Raw genomic sequence first — 23,799 nt, 5'->3', positions numbered from 1 at the left:
AACAGGTCATCGATCAGCTCCATTTCCATCTTTCCTATAACCCTGTCCAAACCCTTTGCTTCAGCTTTTGCCCTGTATAAAGCCCCAAAAGTACCCTGGCCAAAGTAATGAGTGACATCTTCTATAATGCTGGGACTTAAAGGGATAAATCATCAGGATAGGTTGCATAAGCTTGTCTTGTCGAGTATAGTAGAAGATCGAAGGGTGATCTAATCAAGATGATGTATTGGGAATTGAGGTAAAGGATAAGAGATTAATAACGCCAACAGGGGAATTCTACAGACCACTTAATAGTGGAAGGGAAGTGGAGGAAGAAAAATGTAAATAAATCTATGAAATGAGTAAAAATAAAATAATAATCAAGGGAGATTTCAGCATCTGATACATTTCTCATTACTAGAGCCAGTAGTGATTTCTCTCTGGTTGGACTTCTTAAATACTGATTAATAAAGGAGCCCATGATGTGAATACTCCAATCCCTTTTTCCCTTTCCCTACCTCTTTCCAGTTTTAATTTTAAAATTTTGTTTATGCATTCATGGGATGTGGGCATCAGTGGAGGAAGAAAAATGTAAATAAATCTATGAAATGAGTAAAAATAAAATAATAATCAAGGGAGATTTCATCATCCTGAGCCCTTTAACACTTAGAAGGACAAGGCCAGCAGGTGCATAGGAATATCCCCAACTCCAAGTTACACACCATCCTGATTTGGACACTGGGTAAAATCCTGGAACGCCCTACACCATATCACTGCAGCAGTACCTTCACCAGCCACGTGTCAGTGATTTAAGGCAGCAGCTCACCACCTCAAGAGCTACTAGGGATAGGCAATAAATTCGGGACTGGGCAATGATGGAGGTAAATTGGAAAACAAATTGACAGATAAGGAGATAGAACACCAGTGAAAAATATTTTTAAAAATGATCAACAGAGTTCAGGAGAAAAACTTAAAAACAAGAACAAATTATTCGATAATGAAATATCATGAATGAATAAAGAGATAACAGATCATTATGACGGGCTATTTCAACTACCCACGAAACCCACAAACTCTATCGCCTATAAGGACAATGGCAACAAGTGCATGGGAACACCAGCACCTCCAAGTTAAAATTGAAACTAAAGAAAAAAGTGATGAGTACTTGCAGGTAGTGGTGTTCCCATGTGCCTGCGGCTTTTGTTTTTCCAGGCAGTAGAAATCGCAGGTTTGGAAGGTGCTATTGGAGACTGTTTGCCAAGTTGCTGCAGTGCATCTTGCAGGTGGTCCATACTGCAGCCATAGTATGCCTATGGTGGTGGGAGTGAGTGTTTAAGATGGTGGATGGAGTCCCGATCAAGTGGGCTATTTTGTCTTGGATGGTGTCAAGTTTCTCGAGCGTTGTTGAAGCTGCACTCATTCTGGCAAGTGAAGAGCATTCCATCACTCTCCTGGCTTGTACCTGGTTGTAGATGGTGGAAAGTATTTGGGGAGACAGGAAGTGAGGTACCCGCTGCAGTGTACCCAGCCTCTGACCTGCTCTGGTAGCCACAGTATTTATGTGCCTGGTCCAATTAGGCTTCGGGTCAACGGTGACCACCCAAGGATGTTGATGGTAGAGGATTCAGTGCTGGTAATGTTGTTGAATGACAGGGGAAGTTGGTTAGATTCTCTCTTTTTGGAGATGGTCACTGCCTGGCACTTGTGTGGCACAAATGTTACTTGCCACCTAGCAGTCCAAGCCTGAATGTTGTCTAGTGTTCAGTACCGCTCATGACTCCTCAGATACTGAAGCCGTCAGTGTCCACGTGCAGCAAGACCTGTGATGGAATACTCTCCACTTGCTTAAATGAATGCAGCTTCAACAACACTCAAGAAGCTGAACACCATCCAGGCAAAGAAGTCCGCTTGATAGGCACCCCATTCACCACCTTAAATATTCACTCCCTCCACCACCGGTGCACAGTGGCAGCAGTATGTACCATATACTGCACTGCGGCGACTTGCCAAGCCTCCGTCAGTAGCACCTTCCAAATCCAAGATCTCTACTACCTAGAGGGACGAGAGCAGCAGAGGCATGGGAACACCACCATCTACAAGTTCTCCTCCAAGCCACATACAATCGTGACTTGGAACTATATCACCATTCCGTCACTATCACTGGGTCAAAAACTTGGAACTCCCTTCCAAACAGCACTGTGGGTGTACCCGTACCAGACGGACTGCAGTGGTTCAAGAAGGCGGCACACCACCATCTTCAAAAGGCAATTAGGGATGGGCAACAAATGTTGGGCTTACCAGCGATGATCACATCCCATGAAAGAATTTTTTAAAAAGTTCTTCTGCTGTGAGAACAGGACCGTGATGCAAGCAGCAAAAATCCAGTGAGCAAATATCTTGAAGCAGCAGGAATTTAGAGATGGCCCCAACTGGTAGCTTCCTGTTTGGTTCAGTTGGCGTTATTCTCATACATACGGGGAAGCATTGGCGTTTTGGGATTGTCACTGGACTAGTAACCCAGAGACCCAGTGTATTGCTATGGGGGCATGGGTTTGAACCCATCCACAGCAGAAGGTGGAATTTGAATTCAATTAGTAAATCTGGAATTAAAAAGCTAGTCAAATGGTGACCACGAATCCATTGTCAATTGTTGCACTTACCTTCAGCAGTGGAGAGCAGTCGGACCTCCTCAAGCGCGTCAGAGTTTTGAAAAAAAAAGAGCCAACAGTGATGTCACAGGAAAGCTGCAAGGCGATTGGTTGGTGAGTAACTGCCGTTTGGGAATAGCTCTAAATAGCTGGGCAAGTATCTGAGGTAAGAAAGGTTTGCAGTTTTTTTTCATATATAGTAAGTAGTGTTCTTTTAGGGAGTTCTGTAGTAACGAGGACCAGGGAAGAAGGGCCCTAGAGTAATTGATATTATTTGATATTAAGGTCTTCCAAAAGGTTAATTTAAAGGGTTAAGTCATGGCAGGAGAGCTCAAAGTCGTGGTGTGCTCCATGTCAGAAGCCGGGAACATTTCCAGTGCCCGGAACTGGCATGTGTGCAGGAAGTGTCTCCAGCTTTGGCTCCTGGAAGCCCGGGTTTCAGAGCTGGAGCGGCAGCTGGGGACACTGTGGAGCATCCACGAGGCGTAGAGTATCGTGGGTAGCATGTATAGAGAGGTGGTCACACGGCAGGCTCAGACTCCACAGGCAGGAAGGGAATGGGTGACCACCAGGCAGAGCAAAAGGATTAGGCAGGCAGTTCAGGAATCTCCTGTGACTATTCCCCTGCAAAACAGATATACTGCTTTGGATACTGTTGGGGGGAATGGCCTCTCAGGGGAAAGCAGCAACAGCCCAATTCGTTGCACCACGGTTGGCTCTGCTGCACAGGGGAGGAGTAAAAAGTGTGGGAATGCAATAGTTATAGGGGATTCAATTGTAAGGGGAATAGATAGGCGTTTCTGTGGTCGCAAAAGAGACTCCAGGATGGTATGTTGCCTCCCTGGTGGTAGGGTCAAGGATGTCTCAGAGCAATTCTGAAGGGGGGGGGAGGGGGGGTGAACAGCCAGTGGTCGTGGTACACATTGGTACAAATGACGTAGGTAAAAAAAAAAGGATGAGGTCCTAAAAGCAGAATATAGGGAGCTAGGAAGTAAGTTGAAAAGTAGGACCTCAAAGGTAATGATCTCAGAATTACTACCAGTGCTGAGTGCTAGTCAGAGTAGAAATAGCAGGATATATCGGATGAATACGTGGCTGAAGAGATGGTGTGAAGGGGAGGGTTTTAGATTCCTGGGACATTGGGACCGGTTCTGGGGGAGGTGGGATCAGTACAAACTGGACGGGTTACACCTGGGCAGGACCGGGACTGATGTCCTAGGGGGAGTATTTGCTCGAGTGGTTGGGGAGGGTTTAAACTAAAATGGCAGGGGGGGTGGGAACCTTTGCAATGAGTCAGAGGAGGGGGGATCAAAGACAAGAACAAAAGACAGGAAGGGGAATAAGAAAAGTGATAGGCAGAGAAATCAAGGGCCAGAATCAAACAGGGTCACAGTGAAAAATAGTGGGAAGGGGACAAGTAATGTTAAAAAGACAAGCCTTAAGGCTTTGTGCCTTAACGCGCGGAAAATTCGCAATAAAGTGGATGAATTAATCGCGCAAATAGATGTAAACGGGTATGATATAGTCGGGATTACGGAGACATGGCTGCAAGGTGACCAGGGATGGGAGATGAACATCCAGGGGTATTCAGTATTTAGGAAGGTCAGACAAAAAGCAAAAGGTGGTGGAGTTGCATTACTGGTTAAAGAGGAAATTAACACAATAGTGAGGCAAGATATTAGCTCTGATGATGTGGAATCTGTATGGGTAGAGCTGAGAAACACTAAGGGGCAAAAAACGTTAGTGGGGGTTGTATATAAACCCCCAAACTGTAGTGGTGATGTTGGGAATGGCAGGAAATTAGAGATGCATGCGATAAAGGAACATCTGTAATTGTAGGTGAATTTAATCTGCATATAGATTGGGCAAATCAAATTAGTCACAATACCGTAGAGGAGGAATTCTTGGAGTGTATGGTTTTCTGGAACAATACGTTGAGGAACCAACTAGAGATCAGGCCATCCTAGACTGGGTATTGTGTAATGAGAGAGGAATAATTGACAATCTAGTTGTGCGAGACCCCTTGGGGAGGAGCGACCATAATATGATAGAATTCTTCATCAAGATGGAGAGTGACGTAGTTGATTCTGAGACTTGGGTCCTGAATCTTAGTAAAGGAAACTATGAAGGTATGAGGCGCGAGTTGGCTATGCTGGATTAGGAAACGTTACTTAAAGGAATGACGGTGGATAGGCAATGGCAAACATTTAAAGAGCACATGGATGGACTGCAACAATTGTTTATCCCTGTCTGGCGCAAAAATAAAACGGGAAAGGTAACCAAACCATGGCTTACAAGGGAAATTAGAGATAGCAAGAGATCCAAGGAAGAGGCATATAAATTCGCCAGAAAAAAACAACAAACCTGAGGATTGGGAGCAGTTTAGAATTCAGCTAAGGAGGACCAAGGGATTGATTAAGAAGGGGAAAATAGAGTACAAGAGTAGGCTTGTGGAGAACATAAAAACTGACTGTAAAAGTTTCTATAGGTCTGAGAAGAGAAGAAGATTGGTGAAGACAAATGTCGGTCCCTTATAGTCAGAAACAGGGGAATTTATTATGGGGAACAAAGAAATGGCTGACCAACTAAATGTATACTTTGGTTCTGTTTTCACAAAGGACACAAATGTCATACCAGAAATGTTGGGGAACACAGGGCTTAGTGAGAGAGAGCAACTGAAGAAAATCAGTATTAGTAGAGAAATGGTGTTGAGGAAATTGATAGGATTGAAGGCCGATAAATCCCCAGGGCCTGATGGTATACATCCCAGATTACTTAAGTGGCCCTAGAAATAGTGGTTACATTGGTGGTCATCTTCCAAGAGTCTACAGACTCTGGAACAGTTCCTACAGATTGGAGGGTAGCTAATGTAACCCCACTATTTTAAAAGGGAGGTAGAGAGAAAGCAGGGAATTATAGACCAATCAGCCTGACGTCGGTAATGGGGAAAATTCTAGAGTCCATTATCAAAGATTTTATAGCAGAGCACTTAGAGAACAGTGGTAGAATCTGGCAGAATCAGCATGGATTTACGAAACGGAAATCATGCTTGACAAATCTACTAGAATTCTTCAAGGATGTAACTAGTAGAGTTGATGAGGGGGAACCAGTGGATGTGGTTTATTTGGACTTTCAGGAGGCTTTCGACAAAGTCCCACATAAGAGATTAGTGTGTAAAATTAAAGCGCATGGGATTGGGGGTAGTATATTGCGATGGATAGAAAATTGGTTGGCAGAGAGAAAACAAAGAGTAGGGATAAATGGGTCTTTTTCCGAATGGCAGGCGGTAACTAATGGGGTACCTCAGGGATCGGTGCTAGGACCCCAGCTATTTACAATATATATTAATGATTTGGATGAGGGAACTAAATGTAATACCTCCAAATTTGCAGATGACACAAAACTGGGTGGGACGGTGAGTTGTGAGGAGGATGCAGAGAGGCTTCAGGGTTATTTGGACAAGTTGAGTGAGTGGGCAAATGCATGGCAGATGCAGTATAATGTGGATAAATGTGAGGTTATCCACTTTGGTAGCAAAAACAGGAACGCAGATTATCTGAACGGCTATAAACTGAGAGAGGGGAATATGCAGCGAGATCTGGGTGTTCTCGTACACCAGTCACTGAAGGTAAGCATGCAGGTGCAACAGGCAGTAAAAAAGGCAAATGGTATGTTGGCCTTCATAGTGAGAGGATTCGAATACAGGAGCAGGGATGTCTTGCTGCAATAATACAGGTCCTTGGTGAGGCCACACCTGGAAAATTGTGTGCAGTTTTGGTCTCCTTATCTGAGGAAGGATGTTCTTGCTATAGAGGGAGTGCAGCAAAGGTTTACCAGGCTGATTCCTGAGATGGCGGAACTGACGTATGAGGAGAGATTAGGATTATATTCGCTCGAGTTCAGAAGAGTGAGGGGGGGATCTCATAGAAACCTATAAAATTCTAACAGGACTTGACAGGGTAGATGCAGGAAGGATGTTCCCGATGGTGGGGGAGTCTAGAACCAGGGGTCATAGTCTAAGGATACGGGGTAAACCTTTCAGGACTGAGATGAGGAGAAACGTCTTCACCCAGAGAGTGGTGAACCTGTGGAAATTGCTACCACAGAAAGCAGTGGAGGCCAAAACAATGTATGTTTTCAAGAAGGAGTTAGATATAGCTCTTGGGGCGAAAGGGATCAAAGGGTATGGGGCAAAAGCGGGAACAGATTACTGAGTTGGATGATCAGCCATGATCATAATGAATGGCGGAGCAGGCTCGAAGGGCCTTCTCCTGCTCCTATGTAAAAACCCATCTCGTTCACTAATGTCTGTTAGAGAAGGAAATCTGCTGTCTGGCCTACATGTGACTCCAGACCCACAGCAACGTGGTTGACTCTTACATGCCCTCTGAAATGGCCGAGCAAGCCACTCAGTTGTATCTAACCACTACAAAGTCAATAAGGAATGAAACCGGATGGACCACCTGGCATCGACCTAGGTACTGGAAACGACAAACCCAGCCCTGTCAACCCTGCAAAGTCCTCCTTACTAACATCTGGGGGCTTGTGCCAAAGTTGAGAGAGCTGTCCCACAGACTAGTCAAGCAACAGCCTGACAGAGTCATACACACCAAATCATATCTTACAGACAATGTCCCAGACATCTCCATCATCATAACTCCGGTTATGTTCAGTCTCACCAGCAGGACAGACCCAGCAGAGGCGGCGGCACAGTCGTACACAGTCGGGAGGGAGATACCCTGGGAGTCCTCATTTGTGGAGCCACCTCACCTGTGAACTCCACGAAGTATCATGGCATCAGGTCAAACATAGGCAAGTAAACCTCCTACTGATTACCACCTACCGCCCTCCCTCAGCTGATAAAACAGTACTCCTCCATGTTGAACAACAACTGGAGGAAGCACTGAGGGTGGCAAGGGTGCAGAATGTACTCTGGGTGGGGGACTTCAACGACCATCACCAAGAGCGGCTCGGTAGCACCACTACTGACCTAGTCCCAACGGACATAGCAGCTAGGTTGGGTCTGCAGCGGGTGGTGAGTGAACCAACAAGAGGTAAAACATACTTGACCTCGTCCTCACCAATCTGCCTTCTGCAGATGCATCTGTTCAGGACAGTATTGGTAGGAGTGATCACCACACAGTCTTCGTGGAGACGAAGACCCCTTTACATTGAGGAGACCCTCCATCGTATTTGATAGATTTTGAACAGATCTAGCAATGCAAAACTGGGCATCCATGAGGTGCTGCGGGCCATCAGCAGCAGCAGAATTGTACTCAACCACAATCTGTAACCTCATGGCCTGGCATAGCCCCCGCTCTACCATCATCATCAAGCTGGGGGATCAACCCTAGTTCAATGAAGAGTGCAGGAGGGCACGTCAGGAGCAGCACTAGGCATACCTAAAAATGAGCTGTCAACCTGGTGAAGCAACAATCCAGGACTAAGCAGCATGCTTACGTAAGCAGCGTGCGACAGAGCTAAGCAATCCCACAACCAGTGGATCAAATCTAAGCTCTGCAGTCCAGCCTCATCCAGTCATGAATGGTGGTGGACAATTAAACAATTAACTGGAGGAGGTAGCTCCACAAATATCCCCATTCGCAATGATGGGAGAGCCCAGCACATCAAAACAAAAGATAAGGCTGAAGCATTTGCAACAATCTTCATCCAAAAGTGCCGGGTAGATGATCCATCTCGGCCTCCTCCTCGAGTCCCCAGCATCACAGATGCCAGACTTCAGCCAATTTGATTCACTCCACGTCATCTCAACAAACAAAGAACAAAGAGAACAAAACAAAGATAATTACAGCACAGGAACAGGCCCTTTGGCCCTCCAAGCCTGCGCCGATCCAGATCCTCTCTCTAAACATGTCGCCTATTTTCTAAGCTTCTCTATCTCTTTTCTTCCTGCCCATTCATGTATCTGTCTAGATACATCTTAAAAGACTCCATCGTGCCCGCATCTACCACCTCTGCTGGCAATGCGTTCCAGGTGCCCACCACCCTCTGCGTAAAGAACTTTCCACGCATATCCCCCCTAAACTTTTCCCCTTTCACTTTGAACTCGTGTCCTCTAGTAATTGAAACCCCCACTCTGGGAAAAAGCTTCTTGCTATCCACCCTGTCTATACCTCTCATGATTTTGTACACCTCAATCAGGTCCCCCCTCAACCTCCGTCTTTCTAATGAAAATAATCCTAATCTACTCAACCTCTCTTCATAGCTAGCGCCCTCCATACCAGGCAACATCTTGGTGAACCTCCTCTGCACCCTTTCCAAAGCATCCACATCCTTTTGATAATGTGGCGACCAGAACTGTACGCAGTATTCCAAATGTGGCCGAACCAAAGTCCTATACAACTGTAACATGACCTGCCAACTCTTGTACTCAATGCCCCGTCCGATGAAGGAAAGCATGCCGTATGCCTTCTTGACCACTCTATTTACCTGCGTTGCCACCTTCAGGGAACAGTGAACCTGAACACCCAAATCTCTCTGGACATCAATTTTCCCCAGGACTTTTCCATTTACTGTATAGTTCACTCTTGAATTGGATCTTCCAAAATGCATCACCTCGCATTTGCCCTGATTGAACTCCATCTGCCATTTCTCTGCCCAACTCTCCAATCTATCTATATTCTGCTGTATTCTCTGACAGTCCCCTTCACTATCTGCTACTCCACCAATCTTAGTGTCGTCTGCAAATTTGCTAATCAGTCCACCTATACTTTCCTCCAAATCATTAATGTATATCACAAACAACAGTGGTCCCAGCACGGATCCCTGTGGAACACCACTGGTCACACGTCTCCATTTTGAGAAACTCCCTTCTACTGCTACTCTCTGTCTCCTGTTGCCCAGCCAGTTCTTTATCCATCTAGCTAGTACACCTTGGACCCCAAGCGCCTTCACTTTCTCCATCAGCCTGCCATGGGGAACCTTATCAAACGCCTTACTGAAGTCCATGTATATGACATCGACAGCCCTTCCGTCATCAATCAACTTTGTCACTTCCTCAAAGAATTCTATTAAGTTGGTTAGACATGACCTTCCCTGCACAAAACCATGTTGCCTATCACTGATGAGCCCATTTTCTTCCAAATGGGAATAGATCCTATCCCTCAGTATCTTCTCCAGCAGCTTCCCTACCACTGACGTCAGGCTCACCGGTCTATAATTTCCTGGATTATCCCTGCTACCCTTCTTAAACAAGGGGACAACATTAGCAATTCTCCAGTCCTCCGGGACCTCACCCGTGTTTAAGGATGCTGCAAAGATATCTGTTAAGGCCCCAGCTATTTCCTCTCTCGCTTCCCTCAGTAACCTGGGATAGATCCCATCCGGACCTGGGGACTTGTCCACCTTAATGCCCTTTAGAATACCCAACACTTCCTCCCTCCTTATGCCGACTTGACCTAGAGTAATCAAACATCTGTTCCTAACCTCAACATCCGTCATGTCCCTCTCCTCGGTGAATACCGATGCAAAGTACTCGTTTAGAATCTCACCCATTTTCTCTGAGTCCAAGCATAACATTCCTCCTTTGTCCTTTAGTGGGCCAATCCTTTCTCTAGTTACCCTCTTTCTCCTTATATATGAATAAAAGGCTTTGGGATTTTCCTTAACCCTGTTTGCTAAAGATATTTCATGACCCCTTTTAGCCCTCTTAATTCCTCGTTTCAGATTGGTCCTACATTCCCGATATTCTTTCAAAGCTTCGTCTTTCATCAGCCGCCTAGACCTTATGTATGCTTCCTTTTTCCTCTTAGCTAGTCTCACAATTTCACCTGTCATCCATGGTTCCCTAATCTTGCCATTTCTATCCCTCATTTTCACAGGAACATGTCTCTCCTGCACGCTAATCAACCTCTCTTTAAAAGCCTCCCACATATCACATGTGGATTTACCTTCAAACAGCTGCTCCCAATCTACATTTCCCAGCTCCTGCCGAATTTTGGTATAGTTGGCCTTCCCCCAATTTAGCACTCTTCCTTTAGGACCACTCTCGTCTTTGTCCATGAGTATTTTAAAGCTTACGGAATTGTGATCACTATTCCCAAAGTAGTCCCCTACTGAAACTTCAACAACCTGGCCGGGCTCATTCCCCAACACCAGGTCCAGTATGGCCCCTTCCCGAGTTGGACTATTTACATACTGCTCTAGAAAACCCTCCTGGATGCTCCTTACAAATTCTGCTCCATCTGGACCTCTAACACTAAGCGAATCCCAGTCAATGTTGGGAAAATTAAAATCTCCTATCACCACCACCCTGTTGCTCCTACATCTTTCCATAATCTGTTTACATATTTGTACCTCTATCTCACGCTCGCTGTTGGGAGGCCTGTAGTACAGCCCCAACATTGTTACCGCACCCTTCCTATTTCTGAGTTCTGTCCATATTGCCTCACTGCTCGAGTCCTCCATAGTGCCCTCCTTCAGCACAGCTGTGATATCCTCTTTGACCAGTAATGCAACTCCTCCACCCCTTTTACCTCCCTCTCTATCCCGCCTGAAGCATCGATATCCTGGGATATTTAGTTGCCAATTATGCCCTTCCCTCAACCAAGTCTCAGTAATAGCAATAACATCATACTCCCAGGTACTAATCCAAGCCCTAAGTTCATCTGCCTTACCAACTACACTTCTTGCATTAAAACAAATGCACCTCAGACCACCAGTCCCTTTATATTCATCATCTACTCCCTGCCTGCTCTTCCCCTTAGTCACACTGACTTCATGATCTAGTTTCTTACAGGCTTTTGTTACTACCTCCTCACTGTCAACTGACCTCAATTGGTTCCCATCCCCCTGCCACATTAGTTTAAACCCTCCCCAACAGCGTTAGCAAAAGCACCTCCAAGGACATTGGTTCCAGTCCGGCCCAGGTGTAGACCGTCCAATTTGTAATAGTCCCACCTCCCCCAGAACCGGTCCCAATGTCCCAAAAATCTGAACCCCTCCTTCCTGCACCATCTCTCAAGCCACGCATTCATCCTGACTATTCTTTCATTTTTACTCTGACTATCACGTGGCACTGGTAGTAATCCTGAGACCGCCCAAATATATAGTGTTTTACTTACCCAGCAGCCCCCTGGCCTCCGCCGAAAAACAAAAGGAAATTAAATTTACTTTCAAACTGACTTTCCCAGCTGCTCACACGCTGCTCCCGAAAAAGCTGCTGCACTGAAAGGAAAGTTATTTTAAACCGCCCAAATATATAGTGTTTTACTTACCCAGCAGCCCCCTGGCCTCCGCCGAAAAACAAAAGGAAATTAAATTTACTTTCAAACTGACTTTCCCAGCTGCTCACACGCTGCTCCCGAAAAAGCTGCTGCACTGAAAGGAAAGTTATTTTAAACCGCCCAAATATATAGTGTTTTACTTACCCAGCAGCCCCCTGGCCTCCGCCGAAAAACAAAAGGAAATTAAATTTACTTTCAAACTGACTTTCCCAGCTGCTCACACGCTGCTCCCGAAAAAGCTGCTGCACTGAAAGGGCTGAAGGCATTGGATACTGCAAAGGCTATGGGCCCTGACAATATTCCAGCAATAGTAGTGAAGACCTGTGCTCTTCGCGTCCCTCGTCAAGTTGTTCCAGTACAGGTACAACACTGCCATCTACCCTGCAATGTGGAAAATTGCCCAGGTATGTCCTGTACACAAATAGCAGGAAAAATCCAACCCGGCCAATTACTGCCCAATCAGTCTACTCTCGATCATCAGTAAAGTGATGGAAGGTGTCGTCGACAGTGTCATCAAGCAGCACTTGCTTAGTAATAACCTGTTCAGTGATGCTCAGTTCGGGTTCTGCCAGGGCCACTCAGCTCCTGACAACATTACAGCCTTGGTTCAAACATGGACAAAAGAGCTGAACTCAAGAGGTGAGGTGAAAGTGACTGCCCTTGACATCAAAACAGCATTTGACCGAGCATGGCGTCAAGGAGCCCTAGCAAACCTGGAGTCAATCGTAATCGGGGGGAAACTCTCCACTGGTTGGAGTCATACCTAGTGCAAAGGAAGATGGTTGTGGTTGTTGCAGATCAATCATCTCGGCTCCAAAGCATCACTGCAGGAGTTCCTCAGCGTAGTATCCTAGGCTCAACTGCTTCATCAATGACCTTCCTTCAATCATAAGGTCAGAAGTGGGGATATTCGCTGATGATCGCACAATGTTCAGCACCATTCACAACTCCTCAAATACTGAAGCAGTCCGTGTAGAAATGCAGCGGGACCTGGACAATATCCTGGCTTGGGCAGATAAGTGGCAAGTAACATTCGCGCCACACAAGTGCCAAGCAATGCCTATTTCCAACAAGAGAGAATCTAACCATCTCCCCATGACATTCAATGGCATTACAATCACTGAATCCCCCACTATCAACATCCTGGGTGTAACCATTGACCAGAAACTGAACTGGAGTAGCCACATAAATACAAGAGCAGGTTGGAGGCTAGGAATCCTGCAGCAAATAACTCACCTTCTGACTCCCCAAAGCCTGACCACCATCTACAAGGCACAAGTCAGGAGTGTGATGGAATACTCTCAATTTGCCTGGATGGGTGCAGCTCCAACAGCACTCAAGAAGTTCGACACCATCCCAGGACCAAGCAGCCTGCTTGATTGTTTGTGAATTGGGTGCCATTCACTCCCTCCACCACAGAGACACAGAGGCAGCAGTGTGTACCATCTGCAAGATGCACTGCAGCAATGCACCAAGGGTCCATCGACAGCAACTTCCAAACCCGCGACCTCTACCAACTAGAAGGACAAGGGCAGCAGATGCATGGGAACAGCACCACCTGCAAGTTCCCCTCCAAGCCACACACCATCCTGACTTGGAACTATATCGCCGTTCCTTCACTATCGCTGGGTCAAAATCCTGGAACTCCCTTCCTAACAGCACTGTGGGTGTACCTACCCCACATGCACTACAGCAAGAAGGCAACTCACCACCACCTTCTAAAAGGCAATTAGGGATGGGCAATAAATGCTGGCCTTGTCAGCGATGCCCACATCCTATGAATGAATTTAAAAAATCCATGTTTCTTCAGTTGGTAAGTATGCCTCACACAGTAGCCAAACTATTAACATGGTTTTCATAACTTTTGTACATTGGCTGTCAAACATAACACCTGGAAACCATCAAATTCAAGTAATAAAATGTTGTTAAAAACCTGTGAAGAATTATGCCTTTGCCAACCAGCTCAATCCCGAGAAACAACTGAATGTTCAAAATGGGACAGTTCTTTGGTTTATGATATATCTATACATGTTGAGCAATTAGTTTGATCTAGTATGGCCCTGTATTGGTGTTGAATCTTTTCTCTATTAACCAGTGCTAATCTTGCACTAGTCAGCTACATAAAAGGGATAACACTGTGAAACAATTCTTAGTTCAGAAAGCTGCAGCCAACTATTTTGAGATCCTTGCTTTAGATCATAGAAAACACAATTTCAAAACAAATAATCACAATCACCAATAAGATTTCCAAGCCTAGGTTTCACATTCATTATTGTAACATTGGTGTTCAGCTATTCATAAATAAATTAATGCCAGAGTTAAAATAACACCAATTGGAAAGTCTGGGCTCCAATATCTTTACTGCTCAGCTAGCAACCTAAACCTTTACATGTACGCTCTTGCATAGTTAAGTTTTCAATAGGGGTATCTATTTTAAGAATGGTTTACTGGCCAGTTATGTATCATGCCGAGGTAGCATATGAGGAGATAGCTCCATGACCACAATTCCCACATTAAGAATGCTTTGTAAGTGGGAGCAAAAACAGGGATAGAGATCCCAGAGTATCAGTGTGCATACTCTCGAGTAGTTTACAAGTACTAAAAGGATGAAGAATTATAGCAGGCAATGATAGAATGATTAAAATAAATTGCAATCATAAAAAGCCAGCATTACATCCAAAATACAGGAGAGATTTCAGTACTAAAAGGCACATGAAAAAAAGAATATAGTTTACCTTTGCTTTACGTTCTTTCCTCTCCCACCATTCATCAAAAGTCCTAAATGCCACCATCTCAACCATTTTGCGATTCAAGTCTCTCTTCATTATATTCTTAAGTTCCTTCATAACCACCAGTAGGACTCCATCAATGGTGGCTTTGTGAGGATCCTCTTTCTTGATTTCATATCCAGGTGGTGGGACGGTGGGATCAAACTTTGGCAACGGAGTCCATTGCTGACCATGAGCAAGACTTGAATTCATAAGATATGGGCGGTATGGTTGCATATTTCCAAACTGCAAGTTCATTCCACCAGCTATGAAAGGTGGGTAAGGAGATGGTCCTTGACCTTGCATCATACGGCTCAACATCTGAGTCTGCATCTGAAAGGACATCTGCATGCTTCCCCATTGGTTGCCTATGCAGTTCATTAGGTCCATGGACATCATTGGATACATGTTAGGAGGAAATGGATGAAGGTGAGGGAGCATGGGAGGGGGAGGTGGTGGTGGTGGCGGTGGAGGCGGCGGTGGAGGGGGTGGAGGTGGCACTCCAGGAGGGCACAGATCTGGCCGAGTAGGAAGTGGAGGGGGTGGAACAGCAACAGTGGGGTGGGCTGGAGGTGGTGGGGGAGGGGGAGGAAGAGGTGGCGGCAACGGAAATCCTGTTTGTGGTGGTGGGGGTAGTGGATGGAATCCTGGTGGTGGTATAGGTATAGCAGAAGTAGCAGAGCTGACCACTATAGTTTCTGAACATTCTGCACTGGTTATTGGACTTGTATTTGTTTCGTCATCTGATATCTCCATGTCTTCCCCTGATGACTGCTGGGTCTGTCAAAACAAGGAGGAAATTAAAATAATTTCAATAATTGTACTTTTAACAAAAAACTAGGGAATATATTTAAAATTATATAACCTTACAAATTACAAAATGATTCATCTTGTGCAGAAACAGGGATTACCATTGCTTAACTGAACACGATAAAAAAATATAAAGATAACTGAAAACGGCAATTTCTTTTGTTATAGTGTATTTGATCTCAAACTACACCTTCTATGTAAACTTGTAAAAATGGCTCTCGTGTTTCCACTTTATTGCAGTCTTTATTTTTTATCTCACAGTATTGTTTGGTTTAGATTTTGTGATGTTTAGTACAGCTTGCCTAATAAAGAAATGTTTTTTTTCCCAGGAAACTTCTAGGAACTTGGCAACATCCAGAATGAAACAACTTGGCAGGAAACAGCTGCATGAATGTTGAAGTGAATCTCATTATAAACATCAAACTGGGAGAAGAAAAAACACAAAGTCAAAATCTTATAACCCCTCACAATCTTGGCTTCCAATACAACAGGCTTGCTGAGGACCAAGAAAGGAGCATTTTATGCTAACCAGGAAATGAAACTTGCCTTGGAGCCTGTACTGCTTTACTCTAATAAAGGAACAGAATCAATAATGGGCATTGAAGCAAACATCCAATATTCAGCATCACATTCGTACTGAGTATTAATTAACAGTGCCCACACTAATTTTAAACTGTATTCATCTTTCAGATTATACAATTGGTAAGGAGCAGGAGGTTTAGAAGGGATTTGAGGGGAAAAAAATTTACCCAGAGGGTGGTTGGAATCTGGAACATACTGCCTGAAGAGGTGGTAGAGGCAGGAACCATCACAACATTTAATAAGTATTTAGATGAGCACTTGAAACGCCACAGCATACAAGGCTACGGGCCAAGGGCTGGAAAATGGGATTAGAATAGGTAGGTGCTTGATGGCCGGCACAGACACGATGGGCTGAAGGGCCTGTTGCTGTGCTGTATAACTCTATGACTATGACAATAAAACATAGGCAACTTTGGAAATTTTCAAATAGAAAATGTTCCTTTCTCAAATCCTCTAACTTTTACAATTATATATTGTGAAATTGTAATGTTCTAATTTTAGATGTGATTAGATCACTAAGTTTTCCAAGTGTTAAATGGGGCAGATTTTGACTTTGTGCAACATCTTAGTGATACCTCAGGAACAGCCAACAAGCAGCTTACATTAATTTGTCCCTTTCATTTTAATGAACAGAATAAAGTTTAATTGAAAAAAGTCCAAGTCATTTCTATTGCAACTCCTGAAGCCTTTGAATATATGCATTGCCAGTAGATTTACAATGCAAAAGGGTTACTTTTATTCAATGCTATAGAATCTCATCGAAACTCCTTATACCAATACTGTACTACTCTGCTCGTATCTTTACAAAAATATGCACCAATGAATCAGCAGCCGGATTTACATCTCTCCCAATCTTTATTTCCAGTGAAGCTATTAACAAAACAGAAATTTATTTATGGGGACATTGGACTTGTGGATCATTTAGGTGCATACAATATGCAAATTTTAAATGAAAATTCCTGCTAATTTGCATCTTTTCCAAGGTACTGGTACTAACAGATTTTGTAGTTCGGATTTATCCTCAATGAGTGAGCTGTGCCAATAAAGATTTTCCAACCCTCTAGACAAGTGAAATTACACTGGCATAGGCAATTACAGTGCACTGCAAGACAGCATGGAATATCTTAACAGGACATCTCAGTGATACCTCAGGAACAGCCAACAAGCAGCTTACATTAATTTGCCCCATTCATTTTGAAGAACAGAATAAAGTTTAATTGAAAAAAGTCCAAGATGTCTCTATTGCAACTCAAGATGCCTTCAAATACAAGCATTGCCAGTAGATTTACAATGCAGAAGATTTACTTTTACCCCAACGCTATAGAATCTCATCAAAACTCCTTATACCAATACTGTACTACTCATGTAATATCTTTACAAAAATATGCATCAACTCAAACATCCACAACATTAAACACAACCCAACAATGGGCTGGATTTCATGTTGGGCAGACGGGAGCTGCCAACGGACGTAAAAGTCTGTGGCGAACCTGCTTCCGCCTAGCCCGGGAATCCATCCCGCATTTTACAGGTGCCCAGGCTTTAACTGTTCTGAGGCAGGATTTCCACCCTCTTGAGGGAGGAAGTCCCGCCTCATTGAGCTGCTGGCCAATCAATCATCGGGCCGGCAGCTCTTAGTTCCAGTAGTGCCACCGGGAGTGGTGGCCACTGCTGGGACTGCAGCCCAGCCGAGGACATGGAACCAGGAGTGCAGGTAAGTTTGGGTTGCCTCGCCGGGGGTAAATCGGTCGGGCCCCAGCAAGGCAAGGGCGGTCGTTTGGCGGGGGGGGGGGGGGGGGGGCGTCTTGGGTCCTGGGGCTGGTTGGGGAAGCTGGGGTGGCCCTGTCAGGCACCCTGTCCCCGTTTGTCAAGACCCACCCCCAGGGCGCTGAGAGGCTGCCAGCTTTCAGGAACCCCGCTTGCCACGGGTAAAATCCCCGTAGAGGCAAGCGAAGGCCCTTAAGTAGCCATTAACTGGAAACTTAAGGGCCTTGATTGGCCTGGGTCGGGCAGTCCATTCCCCCCCCCCCCCCCTCCATCCCCCACCCTACGTAAATTGGGGCGGAAGCGGGAGCGGGTTGGGAAGGCTCCCAAAGCCTCCCACTCCATTTTACGCCACTCACCCCACCATCATCCGCCTCACTAGGGTGGCATAAAATTCCGGCCAATATCTTGGTTCAAAATGCCATCTGACTCATCCAGTCCATTATAATTTGATATCATCTTTCTTGTGCCTTTTTCTCAATGCTGTGTGTATTTTTATTTGAGAGAGCACTGGAACACCACCTGCTGTCCAGGTTTCTACCTACTATTTGCATAGCGTGGAGCCAGCATGGTCTTCACACATTTCCTTACTAAGATTTCACAACAATGCTCATTTCTCACCTTGAAATGAAAACATTATCCTAATCCCCAAACAGGAAGGGCAATGTTCAAATGAATTACTACAGGAGGAGCTAATGAATGAGTGATTATGTAAATAGAAGAGTGCTGATTTTTTTAAAATGCAGTAGAGGAGTAAATTTCAGCCCAGACAATCTTTTCTGGCACCACACTAGATACAGCTTATTCCAAGATAATCTATGACTGTATTACAGCTGACTGTCCCAGTGACATGCAGACAAATGTTCAAGTTGAATATCCTTTTTGTAATCAAACCTGTGTCTTATCTATCAAATCCCCTCCTCCTGGTCACTTGTGCTGAACAATGCACACACCAACTGATGAACTAGCAATCAATGCTGCTATTAATAATGCATTTACAAAGATCATCAACACCACCAAGCAGACAAGTGATTCTGTACATGGATCATCTAATTACTTCCAGTCAACTGGTGCTCCAGTATACACTGTGCAAAAGCTGTGAGCTTTGCTTGTAAATGTAACTATTTAAACAAAGACACGGTGTTGCACTAATGCAGAGATAGGCGCTCATCTGTGATCAGATACCTGGGTATTTCTCCATTACCAATGATGAGGATTATACAATAACATGACAGAGAAAAATCCATCTCTTCTAATTTATGGAGGTGTGTGCCATGTTCATAAAAGGGCAGCAGCGCATAGGATTAGAACAGCCCCCGGTGCCTACTGTCGGACCACGAGCACCTGTTACCGCATCCTGCTATCTGTCTGCTGAAAAAAGAGCCATTGGCCCATGATATTTATGGGGAAGCAGGCAGGGTTGCAGGGGAGGCCAAAAACCACCCAAGAACCCAGCAAGGCCAGGAATCCGAATGTCCGGACCTCTGACATTGTTTTGCCCTGTTTCCTGCCTGGCAGACAGCCAAATTAGCAGCCTGGCCATCGACCAGAAGGAAACTCCAACAGCTTGAGACCACAGATAGGATCCCCGGGGACTGTCCCTGGAGACCAGAAAGGGGTGTGGGGGTAGGTGAGAGAGAGTCCATGATCAGCAATCAGAAGTGGATGGGGGGGCAGTGGAGAGAAGTCGGCAATTGGGAGGTCTTGGGGCAGTGGAGGCTGTCAATTGGGGAGGGAGAGGCAGAATGTTTCCTTTAGGGGCCAGGAGAAAACATTGAAAACCGCGACAAACATCTGCATGTTGTCTTAGGGACGCACTCCCCCAGATCAATTCTTTAACACATTCCCCGCCAATTGTCGGAGGGTTTGGTGGGGGTTCATATCACGGACAGTGATTTTCAGAATTTTTAATATTTTTCTTTGTAAAACAAGTAAAGCACGTGTTTGTTAACTTAAACGGATGATTATTTCAAATGGCTGTATTTTTGTAGCCAAATGAAAGTCGCTCATTATACAATGCTGAAAGTGACTGTAGTTGGTGTATTGTTAAATGCCGATCACCTGGAGAAATGGAATATTCATTTAATGGGGGTGAATGCAATGTTCAAAGTGAAATATTTCCTTAATTGGGTAATACTAATTTGCAAAATGCTAAATTTGTAGACTCTGTGATGATATACAATTTTGCACAAAGCTGCTGAAATGGCTTCAAGGTGAAGTTTGTGATATGCAACATCAGGAGACAACAAACGCCTTGAGTAAACAACCATTTTCATCTGGCGAGAAACTTTCTACAACTTTCGCCACATAGTTCTGCTTTTCTGATACACACCGATAACATAATTCCCCTTAAATTAGCTGTTGTCACTCAATAAACATCCAGCAATTACATACAAGAATTAATCCTTCAACTTGGATGTCATCCTGCATAAACTAAAATGGGGTTCAGACAACAAATGAAACTACTTGAGCTTTACTCTGATAGTGCATCATGTAATATCTCAATGAGACTGTTGCCTTCTAATTATCTCCAGTATCGATATTATCAGTTTAATAGAATATAGGGACTTGTCTAAAAGGGAAAGCATTGCAAAACTGAAATTTACCAGTAGGCAGGCAATGGAGGTATATGGAGTTTTAGTCAGCAATGTTATTACTAACACAGGTGGAATTGAATAGAGGCTTTTAAATTCAGAATGGTACAGTGCAGATGAATATTTTGTACAGTATATTTAGTACATGGGTGATTCTCTACAATAATTTTTCTCTGTTAGAATTCCCTACGCTTTCCCTCCCTACTGCAAAACCATTCTTCACTAAGAATAGTCTCAATATCCACTTGTCAAGAAGCACAACAATGTTGGTCTCTCTTCCTTAAGACAAGGGTTCAATGCCTCTAATCAATGGCATAGAATTGATGGAGACCCAACAGCCATGGATTAAATGTTTGGCTTTAGGAATCAAACCAATGACAACATCAAAGTGAAACGGCACTGTGTTCATAGATTTGAATTTCACATAACAAGTGTGAATAGCATTTAAAATCAATGTATGATATTGGACTACATAGGTCAACGCTATGCAGCTGAAGCTTTACGTACAAAGTCTGTGACAGTCAAAAGAGTTAACTGCTACACAAACAAGCATCCCACCGAATATCAAGAGGGGAAGGAATAAACTATGTTTTGTAGTGTTTGAGAGAAAGTAATGGCATAGCTTTTAACCAGAACCACAACAATAAGAATGCTTCAAGTTACTAAAAGAACACGATTCCTGTCAAGGTAGTTGCTATTCTATTCATAACCTACCCTTAGGAGGCAGACTGAGTTAAAGAAAAAAAAAGTTGATCATGAGTATCTTGTTTTTTGCCTGAGAAAATAAAGCACATGATATTAAAATACTTACACGTTCCCTGTAATGTGGTCAATTCTATGCAACAATATGCGGATTAACAAGCATCACTTTCCAGGTTACTCATGTTAGGATACAATCGCAAATATTCACTAAATTATACACTGCATCCCATCAGATTGCAGACCCACTTCTCAGATCAAAGCATAAGTAACTTAAAAACTGAGTAGTGCATTTACAATGAGTAGCTGATGATATATTCTAAAATTTTGAAATTATTTAGTCTCTTTGCTTCCTCATGAAATTAGAAAGCATTGCATCATTTATCTTCCAACATACTTATCTTCAATATTAGTTTTAAAAACTAGTGAAGTTGTTCACATTTTCAATAGATTTTAAACAGACCAGAATGTAAAATAATGCACATTACAACTTGAGTTTCACCATTCAACATATTCCACACAACTGGAAAGATGCTGCATTTCTTGTACCCACTTGTATATCCCAAGTGCTTCTTCAATGGACCATTAAATATATCCAATGGCCTGCAAAATCCTAGATCCAATTTCTGATCAGCCAAAATAGCTGGGGCAGGAAGATCAACCAGAATTCCTGCTCTATTTCACTATGCAACGACCCTTGCTAGAAATGTGCATGTTTATAGTGGGTAAGGATTTGGCTCTGATGCCACTCAAATTGATCAGTCTGCCAATATTCACACTTGAGACTCGCACAGTAATTATAGTCACCTGATTGAGGCACTTGTGGAACTGTACCCCAGCAAGAAGTCAACACTTACAAAGACAGGGAAAACAGTGGCAAGAAAAAAAAATGGTATTCTTTATTCATAAAATGTACAGAATATGATGGATTTGTTCCCAAAAGCTATTACTTTCAGCACTGCTTCTCTGCACAATGTTTAATTTACCTCTCATTTAAGGTAAACTTGTCTTTTTGCTAACTCAGCATGCTAATTAAATCAAGCCTTCCATGTGTTTTGAAAGCAGGCAAACAATGCACCACAACTTACCTCCAATAAGAAAAGTTCACACAACGAAAAACAGATTAGTGTAAAGTCAGATTGACATTAGAAAACTTGCAGAGTACAGGGCTAGTTTTTGTTCAAGAAAAAGTAAGAAGACGTAACATAGCATTTCCCTTAAAGCTTTATAATCAGAGTTTAAGTGATACCAGGGGAGTTTCTGGTTAGGTAATTTTTGCCAGCATTGCACAGACACAAAGAAAGTGAGTGAAGGACCAACTAGAATAGCCATCATTTTTTACAGAGGTACACAGTGACACAAAGAAAATGATGATCAATGCAGTATTCATCACTTTGAGTGCTTTTGAGAAGCAAGTGATGTAAACAGAGTGCTCTTCTAACAATGATGATAATCACAGATAACCTCTTAATAACCTGAAAACCGAACTGAGGCATTCAGCTGACATAAATGCCAAGAGTGAAGCTTAAGTGGAGTAACAAACCAAAAGTAGGTTAGGTCCTTTGACTCACTCCTGAATGCTTATTTCATATATAGTGTAGTGTTTGTGACCTAGTTTTCACATTGTTATGCTGTGGGTGTGTTAAACTGACAGTAATGAGTTAGAGGAGGCATGAATTGGAGCTGTGAATGTACACAGTACCGCTGGACGGGACCTGTACTGTTCAATAAAGCACAGATTGAAAAGCCTATTTATTAGAATGTGGAACTTGCTACCACATAGTAGTTTAGGCAAATAGCACAGATGCATTTTAAGCTAGATATGCACATGAGAGGGAAAGATATAGAAGGATATGTAGATAATATTAGATGAAGTAGGGTGGGAGGAGGCTCCTGTGGAGCATAAAGTAGACCTGTTAGGCCGAATGCCCTATTTCTGTGCTTATAAAATTTCTGTAATACTCCCTATGACTTCCACTTTTCAACCTCCTTAATGCATCCGAGATCATGCATCAGTTCAATAGTGCTCAATACTACCAAGTTGCCATAGTGTATAACTATACAAAAATCTTTCATTGTATGCCGATAAATATCCCATGGAAATGTTCACGATAAATCAGATGATGTTCTGTTTTATAACAACTACAGCAACTTTAATCTAAAGCAAAGTCCCAAGGTTCTTTTATAAATTTCTTTTCTTCTTCTTCTTCTTTGGGCCTCCTTATCTCGAGAGACAATGGTACGCGCCTGGAGGTGGTCAGTGGTTTGTGAAGCAGCGCCTGGAGTGGCTATAAAGGCCAATTCTGGAGTGACAGGCTCTTCCACAGGTGCTGCAGAGAAATTTGTTTATAAATTCTTTTCTTTTTCTTTCTTTCTTTTGGGCCTCCTTATCTCGAGAGACAATGGATACGCGCCTGGAGGTGGTCAGTGGTTTGTGAAGCAGCGCCTGGAGTGGCTATAAAGGCCAATTCTGGAGTGACAGGCTCTTCCACAGGTGCTGCAGAGAAATTTGCTTGTTGGGGCTGTTGCACAGTTGGCTCTCCCCTTGCGCCTCTGTCTTTTTTCCTGCCAACTACTAAGTCTCTTCGACTCGCCACAATTTAGCCCTGTCTTTATGGCTGCCCGCCAGCTCTGGCGAATGCTGGCAACTGACTCCCACGACTTGTGATCAATGTCACACGATTTCATGTCGCGTTTGCAGACGTCTTTA

The 23,799-nt window shown here is 43.8% G+C and overlaps 1 protein-coding gene across 1 annotated transcript in view; it reads right to left on the bottom strand.

Moving 5' to 3' along the window:
- Positions 1-23,799, bottom strand: part of setd1ba (SET domain containing 1B, histone lysine methyltransferase a) — a 168,686-nt gene that overhangs the window by 63,557 nt on the left and 81,330 nt on the right. Inside the window, 1 exon segment of the mRNA XM_068055493.1 lies at positions 14,608-15,420. Coding sequence (XP_067911594.1) covers positions 14,608-15,420 — 813 coding nt within the window.

The sequence above is a fragment of the Heterodontus francisci genome, chromosome 23 (assembly GCF_036365525.1).
Source record: "Heterodontus francisci isolate sHetFra1 chromosome 23, sHetFra1.hap1, whole genome shotgun sequence".
Classification (NCBI taxonomy): domain Eukaryota; kingdom Metazoa; phylum Chordata; class Chondrichthyes; order Heterodontiformes; family Heterodontidae; genus Heterodontus; species Heterodontus francisci.
Note: the sequence above shows the minus strand (reverse complement) of the source record. Positions and strands in the feature narration are given on the sequence as shown.